At 44.3% G+C, this 26,629-nt stretch overlaps 1 protein-coding gene across 2 annotated transcripts in view; it reads right to left on the minus strand.

Moving 5' to 3' along the window:
- MCF2L2 (MCF.2 cell line derived transforming sequence-like 2) overlaps window positions 1-26,629 on the minus strand; it is a 261,237-nt gene that overhangs the window by 138,231 nt on the left and 96,377 nt on the right. For both annotated transcript variants that reach the window (XM_058662140.1, XM_058662139.1), the window contains exons 6-10: window positions 21,661-21,777; window positions 14,782-14,931; window positions 2,183-2,307; window positions 1,497-1,611; window positions 913-1,032 (exon numbers count right to left, since the gene is read on the minus strand). In XM_058662140.1, coding sequence (XP_058518123.1) covers window positions 913-1,032; window positions 1,497-1,611; window positions 2,183-2,307; window positions 14,782-14,931; window positions 21,661-21,777 — 627 coding nt within the window. The remainder of the gene's footprint in view (window positions 1-912; window positions 1,033-1,496; window positions 1,612-2,182; window positions 2,308-14,781; window positions 14,932-21,660; window positions 21,778-26,629) is intronic.

A 26,629-nucleotide genomic window follows, 5' to 3' on the forward strand; every position in this document is an offset into this window, starting at 1 on the left:
CAGCATCCTAACCACTCTGCCAAATGTTCACCTCTACATCTATGGCAAGTTCTCACATGGTATCTCTGCTGCTGGCCAGAAGCTCACACTTGGAGAAGCAAATTTCTAATACTACAAAATTATCTTTTGGGAAATATGTCTTAAGATTAGCTCAGAAAGGAAATGCTAACCACAGGAACCTTAAAACCCAAAGGACAAAAATAAAGAACTTTATCTTTTTAAATGCAGAAAAGAATTTCCATGTAAAGAGAAAGACATGGTCCTCTTAAATTGTAATAAGTCAAAACTGTAAGGACTTACAATAGAATACTATGTGCCAATTTGTGGGCCAATCTGGAAAATGGTGTAATTCTCTTATGGGACTCATAAAACATATATTTAAATATTAAACTGGTATTTCTAACTTCTGGATCATGAGAGGGAAAAAAAGCCTTGCTAATTCTGTGTAACAAGAGAACTAATGTGGACCAGCTTTCCTTAGTTAACACATTTTGTTCCGATTATAAGACATATCATGTGTCCTGGTTTCTCCTTTTAAAGTACCCCACTCCCCTGACCTCCAACATTGGCCTCCACCTCTGGGCCTCAGAGCAGAGTTCTATCCTGAATGAGGAGATTTTGGGGTCTGATCTTGTGAATGAGGTACCCATTGAGACTTTCTCCCACTGGGCTACTGACCCCATGGGAAGGCAGGGCTGCCTTCGAGTTCCAACCCAAGACCCAACCTCACCCAAACGCTAACAGAAGTCTGATATTCCTTACAGTTGTTAATGCGGGTACCATCATGGGAGCACGGGGTAGGGACCAATATGTGTATCTGGCTATTCCTGTATCCTTTGACAACCAGCCAATAACAATGCTTAGACATCCACAGCAACTGCCTTGCCAGCACACACACATCAGAAAACACACCTGGCCTTTTTCCTCCAGTTTTTTGTGTTCCTTAAGAAGTTGCTCCACATGCATTACACTGTCTCCAATGCATGTGAACTCTGCTTGTTCTTCCAGCAGATGATCAAGGGCAAGCTTCACCTGTAAGACACATTCAAAACATCCTAGATGTTAACCAGCAGCTGTTCAGCTGGAGGTACAGGTTGGTTAGGTGCTAGGAAAAAGATTCAAGCTTTATATGTATTCATATAGTCATTTAGTAGTTCTGATAGCTTTCAGATTAAGCTAGGAGGTACAGATGGAATATGAAAGCTTTATTCACCAGATTAACCATAAAAAAGAAAGACAAATCATCATTGCACACATGTCAACAGGCAAATGGAATTCAACAATAAAAAAGTGTGTGTGTGTGTGTGTGTGTGTGTGTGTGTGTGTTTAGGTGTATTTGGTGGTGCCAGGGGAGAGGGGTCTGTGAAGAAGCAAGGCTATAAAGGAGGAGCAGAATGCTGAATTAGAGAAAAGTCTGCTTCATGGCTAAATTGGAGGGAAAAAAACCAGAAGTTAGCATACTGGGAAAGGAAGTGATCCACACAAGAAAATAATACCTTGCAAAAATTGTGCTCAAAATGCTGCAGCTGTAGGCACTGATTAAGCTTCAGTTGATGATCGAACCAGAACTGACCAAAGGCTTTCTCTGTCTCATCCAACTGAACTAATAACCTTTTAAGAAAGGAACAAGAAAGCAGCATTGCATTAGTATTCATTGTCCGCATGAGCCTATATAAATTGTTTTCAGTCAGTGTTGCTAATTGCAGCAATCTCCATACGAAAGTCTGTGTCATCTGTGGCATTCATAGGGTTCTTCAAATCCCCACACTTCCCATCTTCCCTTTAGGATACCTGTACTGCAGGCAGAAGCTTAGCTTCAGATACAGCTGTTGGCTGACCCTACCTTTGTGCCTTCCTTAGTTCCCAGTTGAGACCACACACATATTTAAAGCGCAGCACCAAATCAAACCACTGTTTAGAAATAAAGCCTAATAAATTTGGTCTTCTTGACATGTTGGGATGGGAATCTATCCTAAGAGGAGGGCACAGATTTCTCGTAAGGAGATCTCTGTCTGCAGATGCCAGATGGTCATGCTTTTTTCCCTCTGCTGTCTCTGATGCTATTCTTCCTTGGCCTCACCAACAACCAGTAAATAGCTGTTCTCATCTGTCTTTGGTTGTATGAAAGTATCGTAGTCTTCAGCTCTCTCCTGAATAGACAGATTCCATTGCACTCACTCACCTTTCCATGGTAGCTACATTCTCCAGTTCACTGGGATTGAGTTTACTGGAGGAATGTTTTGCTGCTGGCTCTTGGATGCAGGACAATAGTGTGGCTCCTTGCTTTCCTAGTAATTTCAACTCATCCTATGGAAAGAAAAGCATAATTTCTTAGAAGGGATGGATGAAAAATAAAATTCTGATAGATTTGGGGTGGAGGCAATGGCATATCAGTATAGTTTTGACTTACGAAATTAAATGCTAAAGTTTCTGCTTTTAAAAACTAATCAATTAAATTATTCTATAATGGATAAGACATATGCATGACATAAAGTTTAAAATATCCACTTGCCTTTCTCAAAGGCAACATCGTTTTTTGTGTGTGTATTTCTCACTATACCTATAAATTAAAAGCAAAACTAATTCATAAAATATTGCTTCTGATCTAAGATAGTAGCCATAATTAAGAAAGTGACAGATATAGAATATCTGTTAAGAAATACAGATACACCAGATCATGAGAGAATTGGATCTGAGGCAGATTCTGCAGGGGACTTGTGGACTCACTTACATGGTACTCCAGGCACCTACCACTTTGTGTGAAAACTGAGAATGGTGACAGGCTGAGTCAGACTGGATTACATAACTCACCAACACTCACAGGAGCCAGGACTAGGAGGAGGGCAGACTGTAGCACCCACTAGCACGCGTGAGATCTAGGTCTAGGAAAAGACCTGATAAGAGAACTTGGGAAACTTCCCTACTAGACCTCAGCTCCCACTGGAGAGCACAAGAGCCTGGGCTGGGGGCAGGCCAGGGGTGGCAAGCTGCAGCACTCCTCAGCTTTCATGTGAGCTGGGTCTAAGGACACACCAAGCTGGACCATGCTGTAGCACTCACTGATATGCAGAGGAGCCAGGACAGGGTGTGGACCATGTCTGGTTGGGCTAGGCTGCAATACCCATCAGTGAGAGCTAAGACTGCCAGTGGGTCATGCCAGGCTGGGACAAAGCATTTGCCATCATGTGCAAGACCCTGATGGGAGAACTTTGAGGACTCCCTGGCTAGGTTGCAGCAATCACTGGTGAGACCAAGAGCCAAGACTGGAGGCAAACCAAACCAGGCAAGGCTTAGTTTGGACTGGGTCTGGGACTAGGCCAGATTATGCCGGGTTGTAGCACCTGCTAAAGCTTGCAAGAGCCAGAATAGGTGTGGGACAGACCAGGATAGGCTGTGACATCCATTAGGTCACATGGGCGCTGGATCTGGGAGTGGGGTAGGTTGGGCTAGGCCTTAGCACCCACCAGTGAGAGCCAAAATGGTGTAGATCAGTCACATTAGGACACTGTACGCTCTGGTAAGTGCCAGGGCTGGGGGCTGACCATGTCAGCCTGGGCCTCAGCACCCACTGACACTTGTAAAATACAGGTCTCAGAGTGGGGCTGGAAGGGGAACTTGGAAAACTCCATTGCTAAGTCACAGCTCTTATTGGTGAGGATGAGAGCCAGGGCTGGGGGCAGGCCAGACTGGATTAGATTACAACAACTGCCAGTTCACATGACTGGGAATTAGCCAGGCTGGGCTAGGCTGCTGTACCTGCTGGTGAATGCCAAGACTGGAGATGGGCCATATTAGATTGGGCTGCAGCACCTGCTGATACAAGCAAAACCCATGGCTGAGAGCAGTCCTGGCAGGGGCACCTCAGGGATTCTGCTATTGGGCTGCTGCTTCCATTGATGAGCATGAGAGCTGGGATTGGGGGCAAATCAGTCTGGGTAGGGCTGCAGCACCCATCAGCCAGCATTTGGGCTGGATTTGGGGACCAATAAGGCTGGACTAGGCTGCTACACCTGCTGTTGTAAGAGAGAGCCAGAATGGGTGCAAGCCAGCCAGGATAGCCCACAGAATAAGCTGGCAAGTACCAGGACTGGGTGCAAGTCATGTCATGCCTGACAGGCACAAGGTCTGGGTCTAGGGGTAGGCCTAGTGGGGCAAGTGTGGCAGTACCTTGCTGGGCTGAATGCATCTCCTGCTGGTGAGCATGACAGTCAGGGCTGGGAGTGGACCAGATGGTCAAGCAACAGCACCCATGGGCATATGTGTAGGTCAGGTTGGAGGCAGGGTGGGTTGAGCTAAGCTGTAGCACCCATGCAGGTATATGAGGGCCAGATGGCACACGGGTCAGGCTGGGCTGGACTGCAGCATATGTTGGCACACACAAAAACCAGGGCTGGGGGCAGGTTTGGTGGAGGTTATTGAAGGTTGCCCTGATTAAGCCTTGGCATCCACTGGTGTGCACGAAGACTGTGCTGAGACAGGCTTTGCTAAGCTAGGCCACAGTACTTGTCAGTCCATGTGAGAGATGAGACTAGGGATGGAACAGTTACATTCATAAATAGGTACAATGGTTATTGTATACAAATACAATACAATTGCTGTAGATGATGGTCCAACAATAAGATGCTGGACTCTATGCTTGGTATACTCCTGCAATGAAAGAATCTTGACTGATTTTGAAATGTAATACAGCAACAAGGTGGAGGAATCCACAATGGGGGGAGGGTACAGGGAAGGGTTAGGGGATTCCCAGAGCCTATGAAACTGTGTGTCACATAATGCAATGTAAGTAATAAATATGTATGTGTGTGTGTATATATATATATATATATATATATATATATATTTAAAGATGATAGTCCAAACCTGACCCTTCACTAGCTGAGGTCACCCCAGGTGAGGTTTCTTGGGAGACTCCCCAGCTAGCTCACCAGACACAAATCCCAGCTAAAGAAAAATCATAGGATATATGGTCTGAATTTGGAATACATGTATCGTGACTGGACCTCCTCCTCAGTTGATGTTGTCTGTGTAGTGGACAACATGCCCAGATGCACATGACAGCCAATTCATCTAGACCAGTAGAGGATGTTGAGTGCCTCATCAGAGAATAGAAAGCACAACAGTTTGGACAACTCTGCTGGCCAAAGTTTTACAGCAAGTGTCTGGGTCTATGTATGCACACTGAGGTGGACTTGGTCAGTCAATAAACTTTAGAAAGATTGTCTTAATCCTGGTGCAACAAAGCAAACAACATCTCAGAACTATTAAAACCACTCAAGTAACACTCACGGAACATTCTTCCCCACAGCGGGGTCTCTAAGGTGTCATCAAGTAGCTAGCCCCCATCTCCAGGTGCTGATGTAGTTTTTTTTTTAATTAATTATTTTGCTTTATGTGACAGTTTCATAGGCTCTGGGAATCCCCCCAACCCTCCCCCTCCCCTCCCCCCTGGTGGATTCCTCCACCTTGATGCAGTATTACAGTTCAAATTCAATCAAGATTCTTTCCTTGCAAACATGCTGATGTAGTTTGACAGCAAGGAGTAGTAGCCCCATCCCCATCAGACCAGGAAAATAAAGAAAAGAACTGAAACACTTATCTCACCCACCTTCCTCCACACCTCAACCCTTTCCACCCTAATCAGAGACCCACAAGGATGATCATCCCTCCCAACTATTAAAAAAAATGACAAATAAATTATTTTTTTAATTTAAGAAGAAATAACAGGATAACTGTTGGTTGCCCCTGACCATACCTCATTTAATTTTGGCAACAAATACCTGCCTTTCCCTCTACCACCTAAACCCACCCCCCGACACACTGTGGCCTCCAGTAGTTACTGAAGTTGGCAGAAACTGATGACAATTTCAGCAAAAAAAGCTCCTAGTGGCAACTTCATCCTGCTTTCTAATATGGGTTCTTAATGCTTTGCAGTTGAGAAAGGGCTATTTCTTTCCAAATCCAATAGCTCTGGTTTTCTCCTTGGATAATACAATCACCTCTCATTGCCCTGAACCTTAACCACAAGGCCCAGGCTACCAGCCAAAATGGCAGAGCCTGGGTTATGATTTTGCCCAGGAGAATTGTGGGTTTGACCCCTGGTCATGCTGGGTAGTTATAGCCCTAGACAGCTGGAATAGGCTCCTAATTCTAAGGCACAAACAAGATAAGCAAACCACCTCTGAGTGTAAGAACCCGCAACCTTTCCTCTAAGTCCCTGTACCTCTACAGCTTTCCCCTTATCTGGCATTACGCTGTCCCTGATCCAGCACAGAAGTTCTGAGCCCATTCCATCTCAGTGCTTCATTCCCTGACTCGTCGCACCCTAGTCTTTCTCCCAGAAGGCTTACATTGTCCATACCCAGCTTCAAAGTGTGCTTGGATCTGGCTGATAATAGCTTTGACTTCTCAGACAGACCAGACAGAACCTTGGAGTTCTCCAGACGACTCCTTTAGGATCATATTCACTTTCAGTCATACCCCAGGTCAGCCTGGGACTGGGACCTATCTCTTCCTTTCCATGCTTAAATGTTGGTTCTCATTTTGTAATTCATCAAATATTTACAGTTTGGATAAATTAATAATAATAATATAAATGAAATTGAGCTGCAGGTGAATAAAGACAAATTATTCATGACGTTTCCTTTCTCCCACTCCAGTAAACATTCTTACCTTTCCCACTTAAGTTTTGTAACAGCTTTTCAGCATGCAGCATCATCCTGTCACTGTCCATTCTGAGCTTTTCCTCCAGTGGCCCCTCAGTAACCACAAGGGATTGGTTCCAGCAACCTCTGCAGAGACCAGACTCTGGGGATGCTTAAGTCCCTTATATAAAATGATGTGTTTTTAGCATATGTTCAATGCATATCTTCCTGTATTCTTTAATTCATCTCCAGATTACTTAAAATGTTTAATAAATATAAAAGCATGTAAATAATTGTCATACTCTATTGTTTAAAGAATGATGGCAAAAGAAAAAAAATCTGTCCCTGTTCAGTGCAAATACAAATGGTTTTAGAATATTCCAGCCCAAAATACACTGAATCCAGACAGAGAGAACCTGCAGATACAGAGGGCCAACCATGTGTTTATGTATAAATACACACACATACACACACACACACACACACACACACACACACACTTCTGCAACACAGAAAGAGAAGAGGAAGGATCAAGAAGAGGCAGAGGGAGACATTGGAAGAGCAGCTGAGAAGAGAAATACACCTAGAGCGCTGCAGAGCATGAGGACAGTGTGTGGGACAGAAAAGGTGAGTCAAGCAGAGATGATATTCTCCGGGTGTCTCCTCCACACAGTTAAAAATATGCAGTACTGAGCAAACCTCAGCCCACAAGTGAAACTAGAGACCTGGATGAGCACAGGTCATGCCGAGCTAGGCTCTTGCACCTACTGCTCTGCATGAGCCAGGAATGCTAAGCCACAGTGTCTAAGGCAGGGGTCGGGACAGGTGAGGGGCTGAGCCAAGCTGAGTCAGGGCAACCACTGGCATGCGCGTGATCTACGGCTGGGAACAGGCCTGGTTCGGGAGCTAAGGGGACAACCCTAGCTGGGTTGAGGTTCCCACCAAGGGGCGCGTGGCCTGGAATGGGGGCTGCGTTCTGATCAGGAAACGGTTGTAGTCTCCCTTGGCACAAGTGTGGACTGGGATTGGATGCACCAGGCCAGGTCAGACTCCAACACCCTCTGGTGTCCTGGAGGACCAGGGTAGATGTGGGACAGACTAGGCAAGGTCTCAACCCCTACTGAGCCATGTGTGAGCCATATGTGGGTATGGACGAGCCATGGCTGGGCTGAAATATCCAACAGCAAGGACCAGTTTGGGTTGAAGGCCAGTCAGGAAAAGCCACTGTTCCTGCTAGGACAGGAGGTGAACTGAGTAGAGGTGGCTCATGGACACCCTGGTATGCGCAAAATCTGGCATTGGGAGAGATTCTGATGGAGCAGCCTGGGCAACTCCTCTGGCAGGACACAGTCCCTGCAGGTAAGTGCAAGGAGCATGATAGGAAACAGCCCAGAACAGGCCATGGAAAGTTTCCCACTGGCATATATTTGGCATAGGTCGGGGGAAGTCCAGGCTGAATCAGTTCACATCATCCACTGGCAAATTCAAGCACCAGAACAGCGTGTGGGTCGAGCCGGGTTCGGTCGCAACAAAAACTAGTGCAAATACGGAATGCCAAGATGAGGTTGCCTATACCGGATGTGACCACAGCGCCAGACCAGCATGCGTGAGAACCAGGAAAGGAGGGGCAGAGCCGGCAGGGGAATAAAGGGTGGTTCCCTTGCTGGACAGCTACTCCCACTGGAGAGCATGAGCTGGGATAGGGGCAGACCAGACTGGGCAGGGCTACAACACCTGTGCGCCTCATGTGGACCAGATCAGGGAAAAGCCAGGCTGGGCTGATTGTTCCTACTGGTGCAAACAAAATTAGAGTGGGTGAGGGTTGTTTGGGCTTAGCCATAGCATTAGCTGGTAGAAGCTGGTATTGGGGGCTAATTCTGTCTAGTCAAACCACAGAACCACCTGAAGAGTGCATAATCCCGGAGTGAGAGAGGCCCGGGAGGGAAATAGTGGGCTCCTTCCCTCTTGGGTTACCACTCCCACAGGAGGGCACGAAAACTAGGACAGGGGCTGGGGTGGCTAGAGAGACACCCAACAGCATCTGTGTGGGCTGCATAGTAGAACTGGTTAGATGAAGCAAAGCTTTAACACCCATTGACATGTACGAGAGCCAAATGGGATGCGGGACAGACTGGACTAGTCTACTACACATACTGGAAAACCAGGGTAGGGGGTGGGCCTGGTGGGAGTTATTGCGGGTCGCTCTGACTAGGCTGCAGCTCCCACTGTTTATGCGAGGGCCGAGTATGTGCTGAGCAGAACCAGGCTGGACTGCAACACCCATTGGTTCCAGTGGAAGTCGGGGCTGAAAATAGAACCAACCCAGCAATTGCAACCACCAGCTGATCGGGGCGATGGACTGTGCCGGGCCCTGTGCTTGCTAGAATACACAAGAATCAGGTCTGGGAATACCTCAGACAAAGTTTCTTTGGAGATCTCCCCAATCGAAATGCTGGACTCAGAACCCTAACCAAGAAAAGACAGAAGACAGAACAAGTCAGTCAACCACCTCAGCTATATGTTGGCAGCGAAAGACTGGGCAAACGGAGACTCTATGATGGACTATGTCAATTAGTGGATTCTTCAAAGACCTCATCATACTTGGAGTGGCAAGACTGGCAGCGATTCATAACTGGTGAACTATCAAAACCACTTGAGCAAGAACCTCAGTGCATGCCCTACATCCGGGACCTGGGGAGAGTGGGAAATTGGGTGGGCCTTCTCCCTTAATACCCCCCTTTAAACAGGAAGGAAACAATATGGGAGTAATAGTCTTACCCACTTTCCTATAGCCCTTGAACCTTTTTTACCTAGTTAACTATGTAAAGATTGTCAAAAAAAACCCCAAAAATAAATTAATTAAAATAAATAAATAAATAAATAAATAAATAAATAAAGGCCCAGGAGTTGCAGCCAAAAAAAAAAAAAAAAATGCAGCAAGGGTCAGGCGTCATGGCATAGCCCTGGTTTGAGTCCTGGCTGCTCCACTTCTGATATGGTTCCCTGCTAATGAACCAGGGAAAGCAGCAGAAGACAACCCCAGTACTTGGGTCCCTGTACTTCACATGGGAAACCCAGATGGAGTTCCAGGTTCCTCACTTCAACATCACCTAATCTCAGCAGCTGCAGCCAGTGCAGAGTGAACTAGCGTATGAAAGATTTGCTCTCCCAATCTTCCCGTCTCTCTGTCATTCTGCCTTTCAAATAAATAAATGAATCTTTTTAAAAAAATTCAATAAAAAGTTATGACCTAATTACTTTGGGACTGAATCAAATAGTTAACTTCGGTAAGGTTACAACATTCTGCCATAAAAAGAGAAAAACATGGAGGCACCGTGATATGAACTTGAAAAGGATAAAAGTAAGTTACCCAGCCCCAAAGTAGAAATATCTTCAATCCTTTTGAATATTTAAGAATTTTTTTAAAAGATGCATGCATTTTATTTAAAAAGCAGACTTATAGAGAGAAAAGGAGAAAGAGAAAGAGATTTTCCATCGACCAGCTCACTCTTCAATGGTCACAATAGTGAGCGGCAAGCCTGGAGCTTCTTCCGGTTTCCCATGTGGGTACAGGGGCCCAAGGCCTTAGGCCGTCATGTCACTGCTTTCCAGGCACATTAGCCAGGAGCTACATAGAAAGTGAAGCAGCTGGGACTTGAACCAGGGTCCATATGAGATATTGGCACTTGTAAGCAGAAGCTTAACCAGATACACCATGGTGCTGGTCCTGGACATTCAGGCTTTTAATGCCGACACTTAGGCTGGAGAAAGAGCACTCAGGTGCTGACTTCTGGAACATATAGGTGAGTTCATGCTCCCTTTGCACAAGCTTCCTTTCTCTTGTGTAGACCAGCTCACAGTGATGGCAAGGGTGATCCTACTTGCAAAGCCCATCAAGGCTGCCCATCCTTCAAAGACCTTGGGATGCCCTATGCATGTGTTGACTTTCCACAACGCTCTGCCCACAACTGGATTGGACAGGAAATCAAAGACTGACATCCACAGCCTCTCTGACTGTAAGAGTGGGTCAGGATCCAAACTGTGGTTCAGCCTGAGGAGAAGAATCTATATTTCTACAGAAATACCTTCTTGCCTAACATCTGGTAAGTGTATTAGTCTGTTTTCTGTTGCTATTACAAAATACCAAAGACCAAGTCACCTACACAGAACAGAAGCTGATCTGGCTCACAGTTCTGGAGCATGGGGGGCCAAGGGCACAGAGCCTGGACTGTTCAGCATCTGGCAGAGGACAGCACACAGCGAGACAGAGCAGGAGCTGTGGGCAACAAAGGGTCCCCCCTCCTCTAGCCGAGCAGCAAGCCGCCATGAACTCTCATACATTTACCTGCTTCTATCCCTAACAGTTGCCTTTGTTAAAAACCTGCAGAGCTATCTCTGGTTCTTGGTAAAACTGAACAGCTCCAGTTACAATCAGCATTGTACCAGCATCCTGCACAGATCACCTTTGACTGATCAGAGAGGTATCTTATGGTAACTTATAATGTTTAAATGAAACAGCTCCAGCTAGTGCCTTGGCATAGTAGGTTAAGCCTCCACCTACCAGCACAGCAGTACTAGCATCCTACATGAGCACCAGACCATGTCCAGGCTACTCCACTTCCCATCCAGCTCCCTGCTTATGGCCTGGGAAAGCAGAGGAGGATGGCTCAAGTCCTTGGGCCCCTGCATCCATGTAGAAAACCCAGAAGAAACTTGTGATTCCCGGTTTTGTTGTAGGCCACCTCTGGCCATTGTGGCCATTTAGGGAATGATCCAGCAAATGGGAGATCTCTCCCTGTGCCTCTTCTCTCTCTGTTAATCTGCCTTTCAAATAAAAATTTTAAAATCTAGAGAAAAGTATTACACACAACAATAAAAGTTCTGCAACAATAAAAGTTCTCTTACTCAGAAGATGGGTTCAGTGTCTTTACAGTAACAGTGTTGTGCAGACAAGGCCTGCTGCCTGGCCACAGCAAGCCAGCCAGCTCAGCTCTCTCTCTTCCTTTCCTTATGAAGGCACCATTTCCTTCTTCAAATCATTTTTAGATGAAATAAAGAAAAACTGAAACTCCAATGATTTTTAGCATTATTGCTTCTAAGTTACATAATAAGGAACAAAGAAATCAGATTAGTATTAGGCCTATAATTTGTAATTACAAAAAAAAGTCTTTAAAAATCCTCAGTACTGTCTTTAGAAGGATATTAATATTGCTTGGGAAAATAAACAGAGACGATTTCAATTAATGGGCCAGTGCTGTGGTGCAGTGGGTGAAGCTGCATCTGCAACACTGGCATCCCATGAGTCCCAGCTGCTCTGCTTCTGATCCAGCTCTCTGCTCATATGCCTGGGAAGGCAGCAGAAGATAGCCTGAGTGTTTGGCACTCTGTCATCCATGTCGGGGGGGATACAGACGGCATTCCAGGGTCCTGGATTCAGCCTGGCTCAGGCCTGGATGCTGCAAACATTTGGGAAGTGAACCAAAAAATGGAAGAGCTCTCCCTTTTTCTCTCAATTTTAAATAAATAAATATTTTTAAAGAATAGTTTAGGGCCCGGCGGCGTGGCCTAGCGGCTAAAGTCCTCGCCTCAAACGCCCCGGGATCCCATATGGGCGCCGGTTCTAATCCCGGCAGCTCCACTTCCCATCCAGCTCCCTGCTTGTGGCCTGGGAAAGCAGGAGAGGACGGCCCAATGCACTGGGGACCCTGCACCCGCGTGGGAGACCTGGAAGAGGTTCCTGGTCCCGGCATCGGTTTGGCGCGTACCAGCCCGTTGCGGCTCACTTGGGGAGTGAAACATCGGATGGAAGATCTTCCTCTCTGTCTCTCCTCCTCTCTGTATATCCGGCTTTTCAGTAATAATAAAATCTTTAAAAAAAATAAAATAAAATAAAAGAAGAATAGTTTAATCCAAATTCACTTAATAATCTCAAAGCAAATACTTGCACAATGAGCATTGTATCCTAACATAGTTCTAGCTTTGCTCCCCCTAATTTCAGAGTAGTCTGGCATGTAATTGCAAGCAGCACACTTTGGTTTATGAGAGACTAAAGGGAGCCTCCTAAATTCCTTTTGTCTTACTAATTAGATGGTGGTGCCTAACCAAGCTGAGATCTAACAGAGCAGGAAACCATTTCTTACAAAAGTCAAATCATACTTTAAATTACATGGATCTGCAAAGTCATCTGACAACACAATCTGCACGAAGTTTCTGCCGCCTTTGCCTAGCAAAGTGCTGAGAACAGAAGGTCAGCGTGCACAGGACACGCTCTCACTCCAACTGCACAGTGCCTCCCTGCCCCTTTGCCTTTCTAGAACTCGCTGTCCGCGTGGAAATTAGAGTACCCACTCACCTGCCCTTCCTGGGGACACCCTACAGTCAAGCCTGACTGTCTGAATTTCAGCCCCAATATATGTCCTCCTCATGGAAAATCCAAAACTTTTTTTTTTCATAGAAGTCTTCAGTCCACTGATTCACTCCCCAAATGGCCATGATGGCCAAAGCTGAACTAATCCAAAGCCAGGAGCCAAGAGCCTCTTTCTGGTCTCCCACATGGGTGCAGGAGCCCAAGAACTTGGAGCATCCTCTTCTTTTACAGACCATAATCAGGGAGTTGGATGGGAAGAGGAGCAGCTGGCACACGAACCAGCACCCATACAGAATGCCAGTGTTGCAGGTTGCAGGATAACCCTGTTGAGTCACAGTACCTGCCCAAATCTTTTCATTGTTTTCAGAGTTCCTCCTGACTGCTCAGCCGTCATCTGGTGATTCTGCACTGCAGTCTGTCTCCATCTTTTTTGCACAAAGGCAGCGAAAGCATTGGCCTCGATGTGGAACTGGTTCGCAGTTCCTTCCTGCCACGTCAGGCATCCTGCACACCACACTCTGTTGTACAAATGACTGCTCTGCAGACCCCTTTCCATCCTAACTTGGCCAACTGCCTGCCCTGGCCTAGCCGACTTCACAGAGGCAATCCACCCCCCACTTTCTGCAACTCAAACCTCCTGGGAGTCACGTGGCCAATATGTTTGGGAAATAAATCAATCTAGCTTCTCAGAGGCTTTTTTCCAGGGAAAAATCTTTAGGATGTTGCCAGAATCTCACAGCCCAGCCAGATTTTCTCTCACTTCTTGGATTCATCTTTGGAAACACATTTTGAACTCTGTTTGGACAACAACCTCCTTACTGAGAGAATTCACCAGGGTTTCCCGGGCACAGTGAGCAATGAATTGGCCTTTACCACTAGACCAGGAGACTTCTCTGACTAGACAATGTGTTCCTTGAGGCAGCATTCTGATGGTTTTCCTGGCATGAATTGAAGGGTACTCAATGAGTTCTGAATAAATGAATACATCAAACATCCAGCAAATTATTCTTGCCAATTTGGGGTCACAACTAAAAAGGTCCATCCCTTCCCAAGTTGAGTGTGGTACAGATGCATAGGATAGGTGTACCAGCTGTCCAGTCCCCAGTCTGCTGCTCTAAGGAGGAGTGGTCTTCTGTGACATACGACGTCAGTTGGCCTGCACTTTCTCAAGGCAGAAGGCTGTTGGCACCACTTAGGAAGTCTGCTCTTCATTGCGTGGCCTGCAGGAACCTGCCGAGCTCCCTACTCAGCAGGCTCGCATGTGCTTTTGTGAATCATTTAATTGGTGCCTCTCCCAACCCAGTTCCGAACACCTTCACAGTTCTTTTTTTCCTCAAATTAGTCCTTCCAAAAAAAGACGCAAGCCTGAGAAAGTGAAGCAATTGGGCTGCTTGTTAATCTGCTACCCAACTTCACCACGGCAGTTGGAAAGCTCAGACTCCAAGACCAACTCCACCTGCCACCCTCCACCATTGCCAAGTCAGCTCAGGCTGCCCTCCTCCAACCCGCACAGGATCAGAGGCTGATGCCCCTGCAAGAACACTCATGCACCTCACCTGGCCAGTCCAAAGCTGGAAGAAGTGTCTCTTTACAAGCTGTTTTTCCCCAGACCTCCCACTCACCAGCCTCAAGAGATTTCCCTCTTTGCTTGTGACCTATCTGGAAAGTTCACCATGGTCAGTGGCTGCCACATCGCTGGTGGATTGGGCTTTTCCTCCTGCTTCTAGTTCTTTCCAGCAGGCTGGCCTCTGAACAGCCCCAACCGCTCACCTGCAGTTTGTCCCGCTGCCTTGTGTGGGACATAAGGAGGTCTTCAGTGCATGGCACGCCTCTGGGCAGCTCTGTCACAGCCAGGAAGGCCCCAAAATTCTGCAGAATCTGGGCAGTGGTCTTCAAGGTCAGGGCAAAGTTTTCAATAGCCTGAAAAGGCAGGTGAGCATAACAAGGTGGCAAAGTTAAGATTCATTCACAGGCTTTCCTAATGAAAGGAGATAGTTACCACTTCCAGGGTGCCTGCAATGTGTCTTGTGTTGTAGCTGATGCCATTTACTCATCAATCACCTCAAGAATCCAGAGTGGGGGGTATTTTACTCCCACTTTATACAGGATGAAACTGAAAAGCCAACAGAGTAAATGACTTAACAAAACCATGTTTCTCAGACAGGCCAGTCCTCACTACAAGATTCAACCTTGCAACAGGATTCAACCAAGTTCAATATTTTCAGAGGTTCATAACCCTAAGAACACCCAACTACAAGTTTAACTCAGGATTTACACTAGGTGGATTTCACAAAGGGCAGAGTCACTCCATCCTTCCCACCAGTAAGTCTTCTCTTGTGGTCCCTATCCTCTTCTTCCTCCTTCTCCTCACATACACCCCTGACAGCCTGATGCCTTGGAGAAGCTTGCCAACTGCTGCTAAAAAGATAACTGGACAAAGAGAGGACTATAGTACTTAGGCCACATTAGTGATGATTAAGAGCATTATTTCTAGGGCTGGCATTGTGGCATAGTGGATAAAGCTACCACCTGCAATGCTTATATACCATATAGGCGCTGGTTCATGTTCCAGCTGCTCCACTTCAATCGAGCTCCCTTCTAGTAGCCCGGGGAAAGCAATGGAAGATGGTCCAAGTATCTGAGTTCCTGCCATCCATGTAGATCACCTAGATGAAGCTCCTGGTTACTGGCTTCAGTCTGGGTCAGCACTAGGCATTGAGCCATCTGGAGAGTAAACTAATACATAGAAGACTATGCGTGTGTGTGGTGTTCCCCTTTCTCTTTATAACTCCTTCAAACACATAAGGTATGGGGAAGAGTCAGGGACTTTTTCCTCCCACATCTCCTTTCTAAAATTTGCCTGTTTGTGTCCTTCCCACTTGCAATCTACCATTAAATTAATGCCTGTTCACACATGAGTGGCTTTATATCTGCTATTCCAGGTTAGATATCTGCATTTTAACAGGGTAGATTAGGTCACACCTGACCTACCCTAGAAAAGATGATGTCACTCTTTGGAGGGGCAAGTGGCAGCTTTGAGTCCAATAAATCAACCCACTCAGCCCGACAGCACTGTCACACCCACTTCTCCTTGCTCCTGAGACAGTTCTAGGACCTGGTGTTACACCTGTCATACACTAGAATGCCCATAAATGGCTGCTGAATGATTAATGGAAGAAGCAAAGAGGAGCAACCAAAATTTTATTTGGGAAGAAACAGCTTCTTTGCCTATATCGACAGAGAATGTTTGTTAAAATTCAAACCCACAAAATAAAGAAAAGTCCAGATCCCAGGAGGCTTTCTCTCTGCTGGGCTAAGGCCAGAGTGATATAGCTTCCAGAGCATGCCCACCTCTCCAATTTGTCTCCACTTCCAGCCCTCCCACACTTGAAGCATTGCTACAGGGGCCTCCTCCCCTGTTAACACAAGCACAGCACAGCCACAGCCTGGAGTGCTGTCATACGTTTGGCCTGGAACATCCTAGCTTTCAGGAAATCTTTCACATCACATTTGCATTATTTTGATTGATTGAAAATCTGTATAAGACACTCTGCATTCACTATCAGCCTATGAGAAATAGTACATCTAAAAAAATTATTTTTTCTGAAATCATGTTGAATATACTCCTCATGAAAATAATAAGAGAAAGGACCAGGTAGGCCCATTAAGAGCCAATCTGAGCCCTGTCCCCATAAACGGATTTATGGGTTAACAAGTCAGTGGGTTCCCTCCAGCAGCAGGCTGCTTAAAAAGCCAGTTAGGCAAGGTATTTTGCACATGATGCTCATCTCTGCATCACCTTGGGACTCTGCTGCCAACAAGGCAGTGACCAAATGCAGCCGCTTGACCATGGACCAGAACTGTGAGCCAAAATAAACTTCTTGATGGCTTATCAAGTTTGTGGTAGTATATTAGCAGTAAAAAGCAAATTAAGGGGCCCAGCATAATAGCTTAGTGGCTAAAGTCCTTGCCTTGCATGCACCGGGATCCCATACAAATGCCAGTTCATATCCTGGCTTCTCCACTTCATTTCTACCTCCTTGCTTGTGGCTTGGGAAAGCAGTAGAGGATGGCCCAAAACCTTGCTTGTGGCTTGGGAAAGCAGTAGAGGATGGCCCAAAGCCTTGGAACCCTGCACCCATGTGGGAGACCCGGAAGAAGCCCTGGACTCCTTGCTTTGGATCAGCTCAGTCCAACCATTGCAGCTACTTGGGGAGTGAACCAGTGGACGGCAGGTCTTTCTCTTTGTCTCTCCTTTTCTTTGTAACTCCAACTTTCCAACAACAACAAAAAATAAATCTTTTTTGAAAAAGTAGATTAAGACAGGAGACTAATAAGACAACACGAAATTATGGTATGTTTACTTTTATCTTTTTTTTTATAAATGTTTGTTTGCTTGCTTGTTTAAAAGTCCCAAAGAAAGAGAGACACACTCACAGAAAAAAAAAAACAGAGATCTTCCACTTGCTGGATCACTTCCCAGTGGCCAGAGCTGAACCAAGCAGGAGTCAGGAGCTTCATCAGGGTCTTTCATGTGGGTGGCAGAGACCCAAACACTTGGACCATCTTATGTTGTTTTCCCTAGGCTGTTAGCAGGGAGCTGGATTGGAAGTGGTCAGCCGGGACATGAATCATCTCCCATACAGGATGCTAGTGTCACGGATGGCAGCTTTATTCACTATGCCACAGCACTAGCCCATGCATGATCTCTTCTAATGAGGATCAGTTAGGTGTTATACTTCTCACCCCACCCAGGAAACTGATGCAAGATAAGATTGTAACTCTTCAAACTTATATTTAAAATAATAATAACGGCACAAGTGAGATTGAAGCCAGGTGATCTGGCTCCTGGGTTGTATTTTCTTTTTACCTTTCTAAATTATTTATTTATCTAAAACAGATAAAGAAAGAGACAGACAGGTACTCAGAGTTAGAGATCTCTCAGATACTGGCTTACTTCCCAAATGTCTATAGTAGCCAGGGATTTAATAGGCCAAAGCTGAGAGTCAGGAACTCAATCCAGGTTTTCCATGTGGCTGGCAAAGACCTCACTTCTTGAGCTGTCTCTATTGCATCTGGGTTTGTATCAGTAGGAAGCAAGAGTCAAGATTCAAATTAAGTATTCTAATATGGAATCCAGACATCTTACCCATGAGACTAAATGTTCATCCTCCGGGACTATAGTCTTGAGTACTACATTACAATACTTCTTGACAGTCAAGTTACATTTGGCAAAACTAGCTTGGGAGTTGAAAACTTTGAATAAGCACAGATTCTGATCCTCTGTAAACATGATCATGAATTCCAGTGTCTTCATTTGAAAAACAGGGATAACACTTGCTGTGTTTACAGGCATGTTTTGAGAATCTAAAAGAACAGCAGGCACCTACGTGGTGGCACACCAAGCAAAGTCTCTGCCTATGACACCAGCACCCCATATTGGAAACAAATTAGTGGCTGTTCCGCTTCCAATCTAGCTTCCTGCCAATGTGCCTGGGAAAAGAGCAGAAAATGGCTCAATACTTGGGCCCTTGTCTCCCACTTGGGAGGCCTGATGGCGTTCCTGGCTGCTGGTTTCAGCCTGGCCTACACCTGGTAGTTGTAGCCATTTAAGGGCTAAAACACTGTTTTGTTTGTTTGTTTGTTTGTTTGTTTTCCTTCTTTAAAGGTTTAGAGTGTTCTGTAAGTCTGGCCTTAAATTTTTGCTTGTGGAATTTACCCATTGCTTGTTTTGACTTTTCAAATATTGATTCAATTTCTTTCTCCCCTCTTAAGATTTGTTAATTTTTATTGGAAAGACAGATAAGATTTACGGAGAAAAGAAGAGACAGAGAGAAAGATCTTCTGTCCACTGGTTCACTCCTCAAAAGGCCACAATAGCCAGAGCTGAGCCAATGCAAAGCTAGGAGTCAGGAGCTTCTTCCCGTCTCCCATGTGGGTTCAGGGTCTCAATGCTTTGGGCTGTCCTCTATTGCTTTCCCAGATCACAAGCAAGGAGCTAGAAGGGAAGTGGAACAGTCAAGATACAAACCAGCACCAATATGGCATCTCTTGCAAGGTGAGGGCTTAGTCATTGAACCATCACATGGAACCCAACTTATTTCATTCATATAGAAATTTCCTATGTTATGCTATGTTTATGCTATGTTTATGTTTAACCACAAGGTTATAGCAAAATGGATGGAGCAGGTGGATGTAAGTGAAATAAATCAAATACAAAAAGACAAATACTGCATATTTTCCCTCACATGTAGGAGTTAAAAATTAAGGGAAGCTAGGTGTGGTTCATTAACTGCAACAAATACATTATATCATAACTAATGTTACTATCAGGGGAAGTTACATGTGACAAACATATCTTATATTCTAACAACCGGGAAAAAGGGGGTGAGTATAGGGAAACTTAGCACTATACAGTTTTTGTTTTGTTCATCTAAAGCTATTCTGAACTCAGAGTTTTAAAAGCATATCAAGCAGTATGCATGTGTTTTTCATTTTTATTCTGTCACTTTAATGATCTGAAATAGACACATAGGAAACATAAGTTGCATGCATATAATCTCTCTGATCTTTTAATACTAGTTGCATTGGGTAAAGTTCACTGCAATACATTCAATGTGGACACATCAAAACCCCCTGGCTGCATGTCAGGCATGCGGTGGGGGAAGGCAATGGGGAGTGTGTGAACATCTGCTCACCCCATCTCTTATAGTATCAGTCTTCATGTTCACGACAACAGCTGTCCTACCTTTTAAAGAAATAGTTTTTATTTATTTGTTGGAAAATTATCTTGTTTCCAAAAAGAACTGAAGTGATTTGGAAAAGATAAGCAACAAAGTAAAATAAAGGATTAGTAGAAGTCAGAGCAAAAAAGAACTGGCTTGTTTAGTAAGATGTTTGTGACAATAAATTCAATCATACATGACTGATGCTATCACATTCTGGGAAATAAAGAAAACTAGCCTTGACTCTCTCTAAGCTCCATGTGGCATGTGGTTTAATGGACTCACAGCCTGAGCTGTCCCTCACCACACTCATTCATAACACTCGGCATCTGCTTTCCTCACATTTTTCAGACTTGGACTTTCCGAAAATTAGACTTTTTTCTTCCCAAGGTTCTCTTGGTTCCACCGCTACTATGGTCAAACTAACCACAAATGTAAAGGAGTCTAGCTCAGCTTTGTGGGCCACCTTCTAGATTTTGGGAAAGCTCATGTCTTTCTTGGAATTTCATGACCCACAGAGAAGTGAGAGAGGGACTAGAATCTGTTACTCTGACATAAAACACATAGTGTTAAGACGCTACCTGGGATGTCTGTATCCATGTCACGGTCATGGGTAAATCCTAGCCCTGCCTCTGAATCCAGCTTCCTGCACCATGGAAAGCAGAGGTGATAACCCAAATAATCAAGTTCCTGCCACCTGTGTGGGAGAGTCAGAACGAATTCCTGGCTCTCAAATTTTACCTGGCCCAGCCTTTGCCATTGTCGGTATTTGTGAAGAAAACCAGCAGAGAGAAGGCATCTCTTACTCTCTTCCTATCTGCATTTCAAAACAAAATTTTTTTAATGACTTGTAAAAATAAATAAAATGGTAAATTCTCATTTATAATTTAATGTAATTCAGCTGTTTGTTGGTGAATGATTTGATTTAACAAGTTTCCAAGTTGAGATAGAGAGAAATATGGATGTCACAAGTTGTCGTCAGAGTGGTTTAAGAACTCTCTGATTTTACTTAAGAAATCTGACCTTTCCAAGGGCACAGGGGCTAGGAGAATGAAAACAGGTAGAAATAGCTATTATTCGGTGAATTTCCTCCACATTCTTGATCCCTCCAATTTAGCACAGTAACAACCAATATGAGTAAGTAGAGAAAAGTGAAAGACTACCAGACACGTGTTTTCATGGACAATACATCATTTATTTTCCCTACCGAGCTTTCACGTTGCTTTCATGAGCCCATGGTTTTCCCACATCGGTGCCATTAACATTGGGGCTGGCTAATTCTTCACGTGCTGTCTTGTGCCTTGTACAGAGGCCCTTTAAACAGATTCCCTGACCAGATGCCAGTAGCATGCCCAGCCCAGTTCACCCTCCACCCAGGTTACAAAACCACCTCGTGACACTGACAAATGTCCTCTGTTGGCTAAGTTACCCCCAGCTGAGAATCACTGAGTAATAGGGGGAGGAAACAAGCAGAGAGAGGCTTAGTAACCCAACTGTTCCAAGATCAAACAATGATCATGATAACATTTAAAGGTAGCTTCCTCCAATTTCAACTTGTATGTTCATTACAGTCATCTGGATAATTTTGTGAAACATGAATATCTGAGGTCCACCCCATGAGTGCACTATTTCTCTGAGGCACTGGTATTTTTCGCCACCCCCATCCCCAACCGCCTGAACCACAAGCATGCTCTAATGGACTTTTCCAAAGCCTTCATGCATGCAAGGAAGCTGCAGCAGGGCTAAAGTGAAAGCAGTCAGCAGGGGAACCTCAGCCCCTGCCCTCTCACGAGTCCTCCACCCAGCCTGTGGCTGTGAAACCCCAGCCTTCCTCCCTTAGGAACTCATGGGATGTGACTCCCATAGTGGGTCTGTCTTCTGGAAAACAACAAGAGGCACTGAGAGCACAGCAGCCAGTACTCACAGTGCGGTGGTTGATCCACTGGCTGTGGCGGTATTCCAGAGTTCCCCCCAGCTCCTGTGTCAGCTGGCTTCGGTCAATGTAGCCGTGAAGGTCAGAAACAGAGTTTAACATGATGATCTGGAAGTGTGGGAAAAAAAAAATCAAAACTGATTCCTCATAGAACACTGGAAAGTTCCTCTAGGTTCTGCTATCATTTAAACAGTGCTTCAAATTTGCCTTACCTGGCATTTCTATCCAAAAATGGTTACCATACCCAGCAGAGAAACACTGGAAAATCTCTTTCCATTTATTTCCCCTTTGTACAAGAAACACTCATGAGACAATGTAGCCTGCCAGAAAATAGTAATCTGAGGCAGGGTGCTCAGTTCTAAGTCACATAGAGGTCAGCCCTTGCTTTAGGTGAATTTATTTTTTCAAGTTTCCAAGCTGAGGTACAATTTTTGGCTACTAAAATCATGTTTACTAAGGCCTAAAAATCATGGAGTTGAGAAACCCCATGAAGGGTAGGCAGGTACGTATACAAATAAAATTAGAATATGCGGATATACAGAGTATGCTGAAAATACTGGGTGGAGACATTTGGCATAACAATTAAGACACTGCTTGGAATGCCTGCATCCCATATTAGAGCTCCCGAGTTTGAGTACCAGCTCCACTTTTGATGCCAGCAGCAGGTGACAGTTCCATACTTGGGTCCCTGCCACTCATGTGAGAGATGTGGAATGAGTTCCTGGCTCCTGGCTTTGGCCTATCTCAGCTCCAGCTGTTGTGGGCATTTGAAGAATGAATGAAGGATCTCTGTCTCTCTTTCCCTTTATCTTTCAAATACATTTTTTAAAAATCTAACTGTACCAATTCAACTACCACCCCATGAAGAAAACTGATTTATCTTACAAGAAGACATTTGGAGTTAACACAGTAGGATTTTATAAACTCATAATCCTGCTACTGAACAAATATCACACACTTTAAGGGAGTCCATGCATTCCCAACATCCCTAATTACATTTCTACAGCAGTCCTGGCCTGGGCGTGGTCCCGGCTCTCTATCCCAGGAACTGTATCGCACCCTTGATTCTACTCTCCCATCTCTGAACATGTCTCCTCACAGCCTCTAACTCTTGACTTTGTATTTCTTCACCCTATGTTTATACTGAAAATTGATCCTTGGTTATAGGATGTAAGAATAAGGACTTGGTTCAGTTACTCTATAGTATCAGTCAGCTGACATAGCCACATTAGAATGAAAAGAATATAAATTAGAGTCCAAAGGCTATTTTACCACAAATTTGACCTATTCACTTGATAGACACTGATGTTGAACTGCTAATAAATGCCATGCACCGGGATATATAAACCAGAAAACAGGAAGGCTCTACTTTCTATGGCCCCAGTGCTAGTGCAGTTTGCTACCCCTCACTATCTAAGCCTTATCAGGTTATATGATTTTTCCATTTCTGAAAACAGTTTAAGAATCTAAAAAACTGTTTCTATAATTTGAGTCTAAGACAGGGGAAAAAAATCTCAATCTCCTATGTCTCATGACATTGTAGATATAAGCAATGGTAGAGAGTCTAGTATTTTGTTGTCAAGGTATGCTTAACAGTTTTATTAACACCTGGTTTAAAAACAAACAACACACAGCCATGTGGGACATAGACGTGACCTTGCCCCAAGGCTAGAGTTTCAGACATGGTTTCTTCCAGTTTGTATAGTTCCTATTCCACTCAACTAAACATCTTAGGGATGCAGGAATCTCTGCAGCCATGGGGACTCAGGATGACAAGACCAGAAAAATGGAAAGTTCGAAGTTAAAATGAAAAATGTATGGAAGATATTTGCAGATTCAATATTCCTATGTATCGATCTATAGATTCACAGCAATCCAAACCAAAATCCCAGTATTCTACTTTAATAGAAATTGACAGGCTGATTAAAATTCATAAGGAAATGCAAAAGTTAGAGTAGATAAGATAATTTTGAAAAAGGACAAGGTACATGACTATTTGGTTCCAACTCTTAGTGTAAAACTACAGTTACCTAACAATGTAGGGATGACAAAGGACAGAGAGAGAGATTAATGGAGGGAATTTTGTTGTGGTGCTGTGGGGTTAAAGCTGCTATGTGCAATGCTATGCATCCTATATGAGCACCAGTTCAAGTACCAGCTGTTTTTGTTTCCAGCCCAGTTCCTGCTAATGTGCCTGGAAAAGCAGAAGATGCCTCAAGTACTTACTTGGGCTCTGCCACCCATGGGAGAGATCGAGGCAGAGTTCTATGTTCCTGTCTTAGCCTGACCTAGCTCTAGCCATGGTGGTCATTTGGGGAGTGAGCCAGAAGATGAAAAAAAGAAAATCTTTTTCTCTCTGTCTCTCTCCCTCTCCCTCCCTCTCTGTCTCTGTAATTCTGCCTTCCAATTAAACAAAAAGTAAATACATTTTTAAAAGAAAAGGAGAGATCAGCGGAACAAAATTAGACAATCCTGAAACAGAGCCGCTAAAAATAAGTAGATTCTGGTGCAAAGTAAGTTTACAACAGTAAATACTTAGGGTCTTCAAAAGTTGGTGAAAGGGTGAGAGTGTGGCACTGCAGCTGAAACACCACTTGGGACACCCACATTCCCTACTAGAGTCCCTGGGTTGGAATCCCTGGATCTGAGTTCTGGCTGTGCTTATAACTCCAGCTCCTTGCTCCACAAGAGTGAATGTTGGGCTGCACAACAGCAGGTGCCAGGAACTAAAACCGAATCTCCCACACAGGCGACAGCAATCCAATTACTTGAGTCATCATCACTGCCACCCAGGGTCTGCACTAGCAGGAAGTGCAAGTCAGGAGCTAGGCATCAAATTCAAGCACTGCGATATGCTGTGCAGATATATGAGCCGTTAGGCTAAACACCTGCCCTAATATGTGAATATTTATCACAGCTTTATTCTCAATCCTTAACCTAGAAACAATCTGTCCTTCCCTAAACTGACACCTCTCTAACATGGAATAGAGTTGAGCAATCAAAGGTGTCAAAGACAGAATCACAACAATTTAAATATCCAAATTTCTTTGGCAATTCTAGAACTGAGCAACCCTTTACTCCAGAATGTTCTAAGGCATTAGGCAGAGGAGCTTGATTTTCTTGGCAGAAAAGGGCTAAAGAAGACAGAAATGAGGAACAATACATAAACCGGTCACTCAGCATTACTTCCCTTCCAAGGCAGCACAAGGAGAAAAAACAATGGGAAAGCAACTGATCGGATAACATCAGATTATTTCAGGGTATTATTATTATTATTATTATTATTATTATTATTATTATTATTATTGGTAAGGATTAAAATACAGGGGCTTCCTGATCATGCTGACACTGGTCTGCTTGGAAACTGGCTATTATCTATTTTTCTGGATCTGTCAGAAAGCCAGACAACTTAGTTTCCTTTGGTAATGTGGGACTTCAATGTGAATGACTCTCACCCTGGTCTGTTGGGATCTCTTACAATTTTTATTTAACAAAGGAAAACATTGTTGACACACCCCAAAACATTAATGGCAACCCAAATGTTTTATGTTAAATAATAGACATCAGACCTCTTAGTAAGGTGGTCCACTTAATTGTCTGTCTGGAAAAGGCAAACTATAGGGAAGGAGCACAGATCAGTGAATGCCAATGGCTGAAGATGGGGAGAAGAGTCAACTCCGCAGGGGCAGCATGAGGGAGTTTGGGCAGTGGGGAAAGGGTGCTGATAGAACGTTCTATAATTCTGACTCGTGGTGATCAAGTAACTCCATAAATTTGTCAAAACTAACTGGTACTCCTCACTAAGGTACTGAGGATTTCTCTGCACACCCCTCCTAAAACTGTTCTGCTCCTCAATTGTTAACATATGGATGTTTAGAGTTATAAGCCTGTTTGGACTATCCTAAAATTGGCGAAGTTCTGTAAAAATCACGCTTGAATACTATATGCTGATAAATATAAAAATGAAAATAGACACGAGACAGCTGAATAGTACCCTATAGCCATTTTAAGGTTTATAGCAGCCGGTTGTATATAAACTAAAATTGAAATGTCAATGAAGTAATTACAGGATGTGGTTAAGAACTTGCATTTTCTAACATTTTTGTCACTCCATACCATGTCAGTTAACTTCATGATGTTGTAAATTTCCATGCTTCTTTCTGTTGTTGAAGTTGTGCAGTGGCTTTTCGTTGGAGGGGATGATATTCTGCCAGCTCTACTTTCAGACCAAGATAAATTCAAGCTGTTAACTTATCTGGACAATAAGGTGCTAGACTCTCTGCATGGTCCTTGCCCACAATGAAAGAATCATGACTGGTTATGAACTCTTCTACTGTAACAATATGGAGGAATTTAATATGGGAGAGGGTATGGGGAGGGGTTGGGGTAATCCCAGAACCTATGAAACTGTGTCATAAAATGAAACAATAAAAAAAATTCCTAACTGGAAACCCCAAAGTGTATTTCATTGTGTGTAAATAAAACACTTCATTCTAAACATTAAAAAGTGGTGCTTTCACCATAAAATTACTTTTTCCTGTTTTATATAAATAGGACATGGATTTTTAAAAAGTTTTTCAAGTTCTTAATAGCGAAGGAAACAGCAAAATAATTCTACTTATGCATCCAGCATAGAAACTTGGCCTTGACTTAACTGTTGGTGTGTGTGGGGGGGTATCATTTCACACAGGGGAATGATACTCTTGATGCTGTGGCATGCATGGCCTCTGTGGCTGGAGAGCCCGCTCTGCTTATCACCTGCATGTCTTAAATAACACAGGGCTCAGCGAGGTCCAGGCCTGCCATTCACAAACTCAGGTCCCCAAGCACCTTATCACACTCTTTCCTATCAAGCTAGTATCTCCCCTGCCCTACATTAGCCCAGTGCCAGGACCAGACAGCAAGTGTCAGCCCACATGACCCAAAGCATGCAAGAGCTATTCAAACCAGCCAGTTCTGA

The sequence above is a fragment of the Ochotona princeps genome, chromosome 3 (genome assembly GCF_030435755.1).
Source record: "Ochotona princeps isolate mOchPri1 chromosome 3, mOchPri1.hap1, whole genome shotgun sequence".
In the NCBI taxonomy this organism is placed as follows: domain Eukaryota; kingdom Metazoa; phylum Chordata; class Mammalia; order Lagomorpha; family Ochotonidae; genus Ochotona; species Ochotona princeps.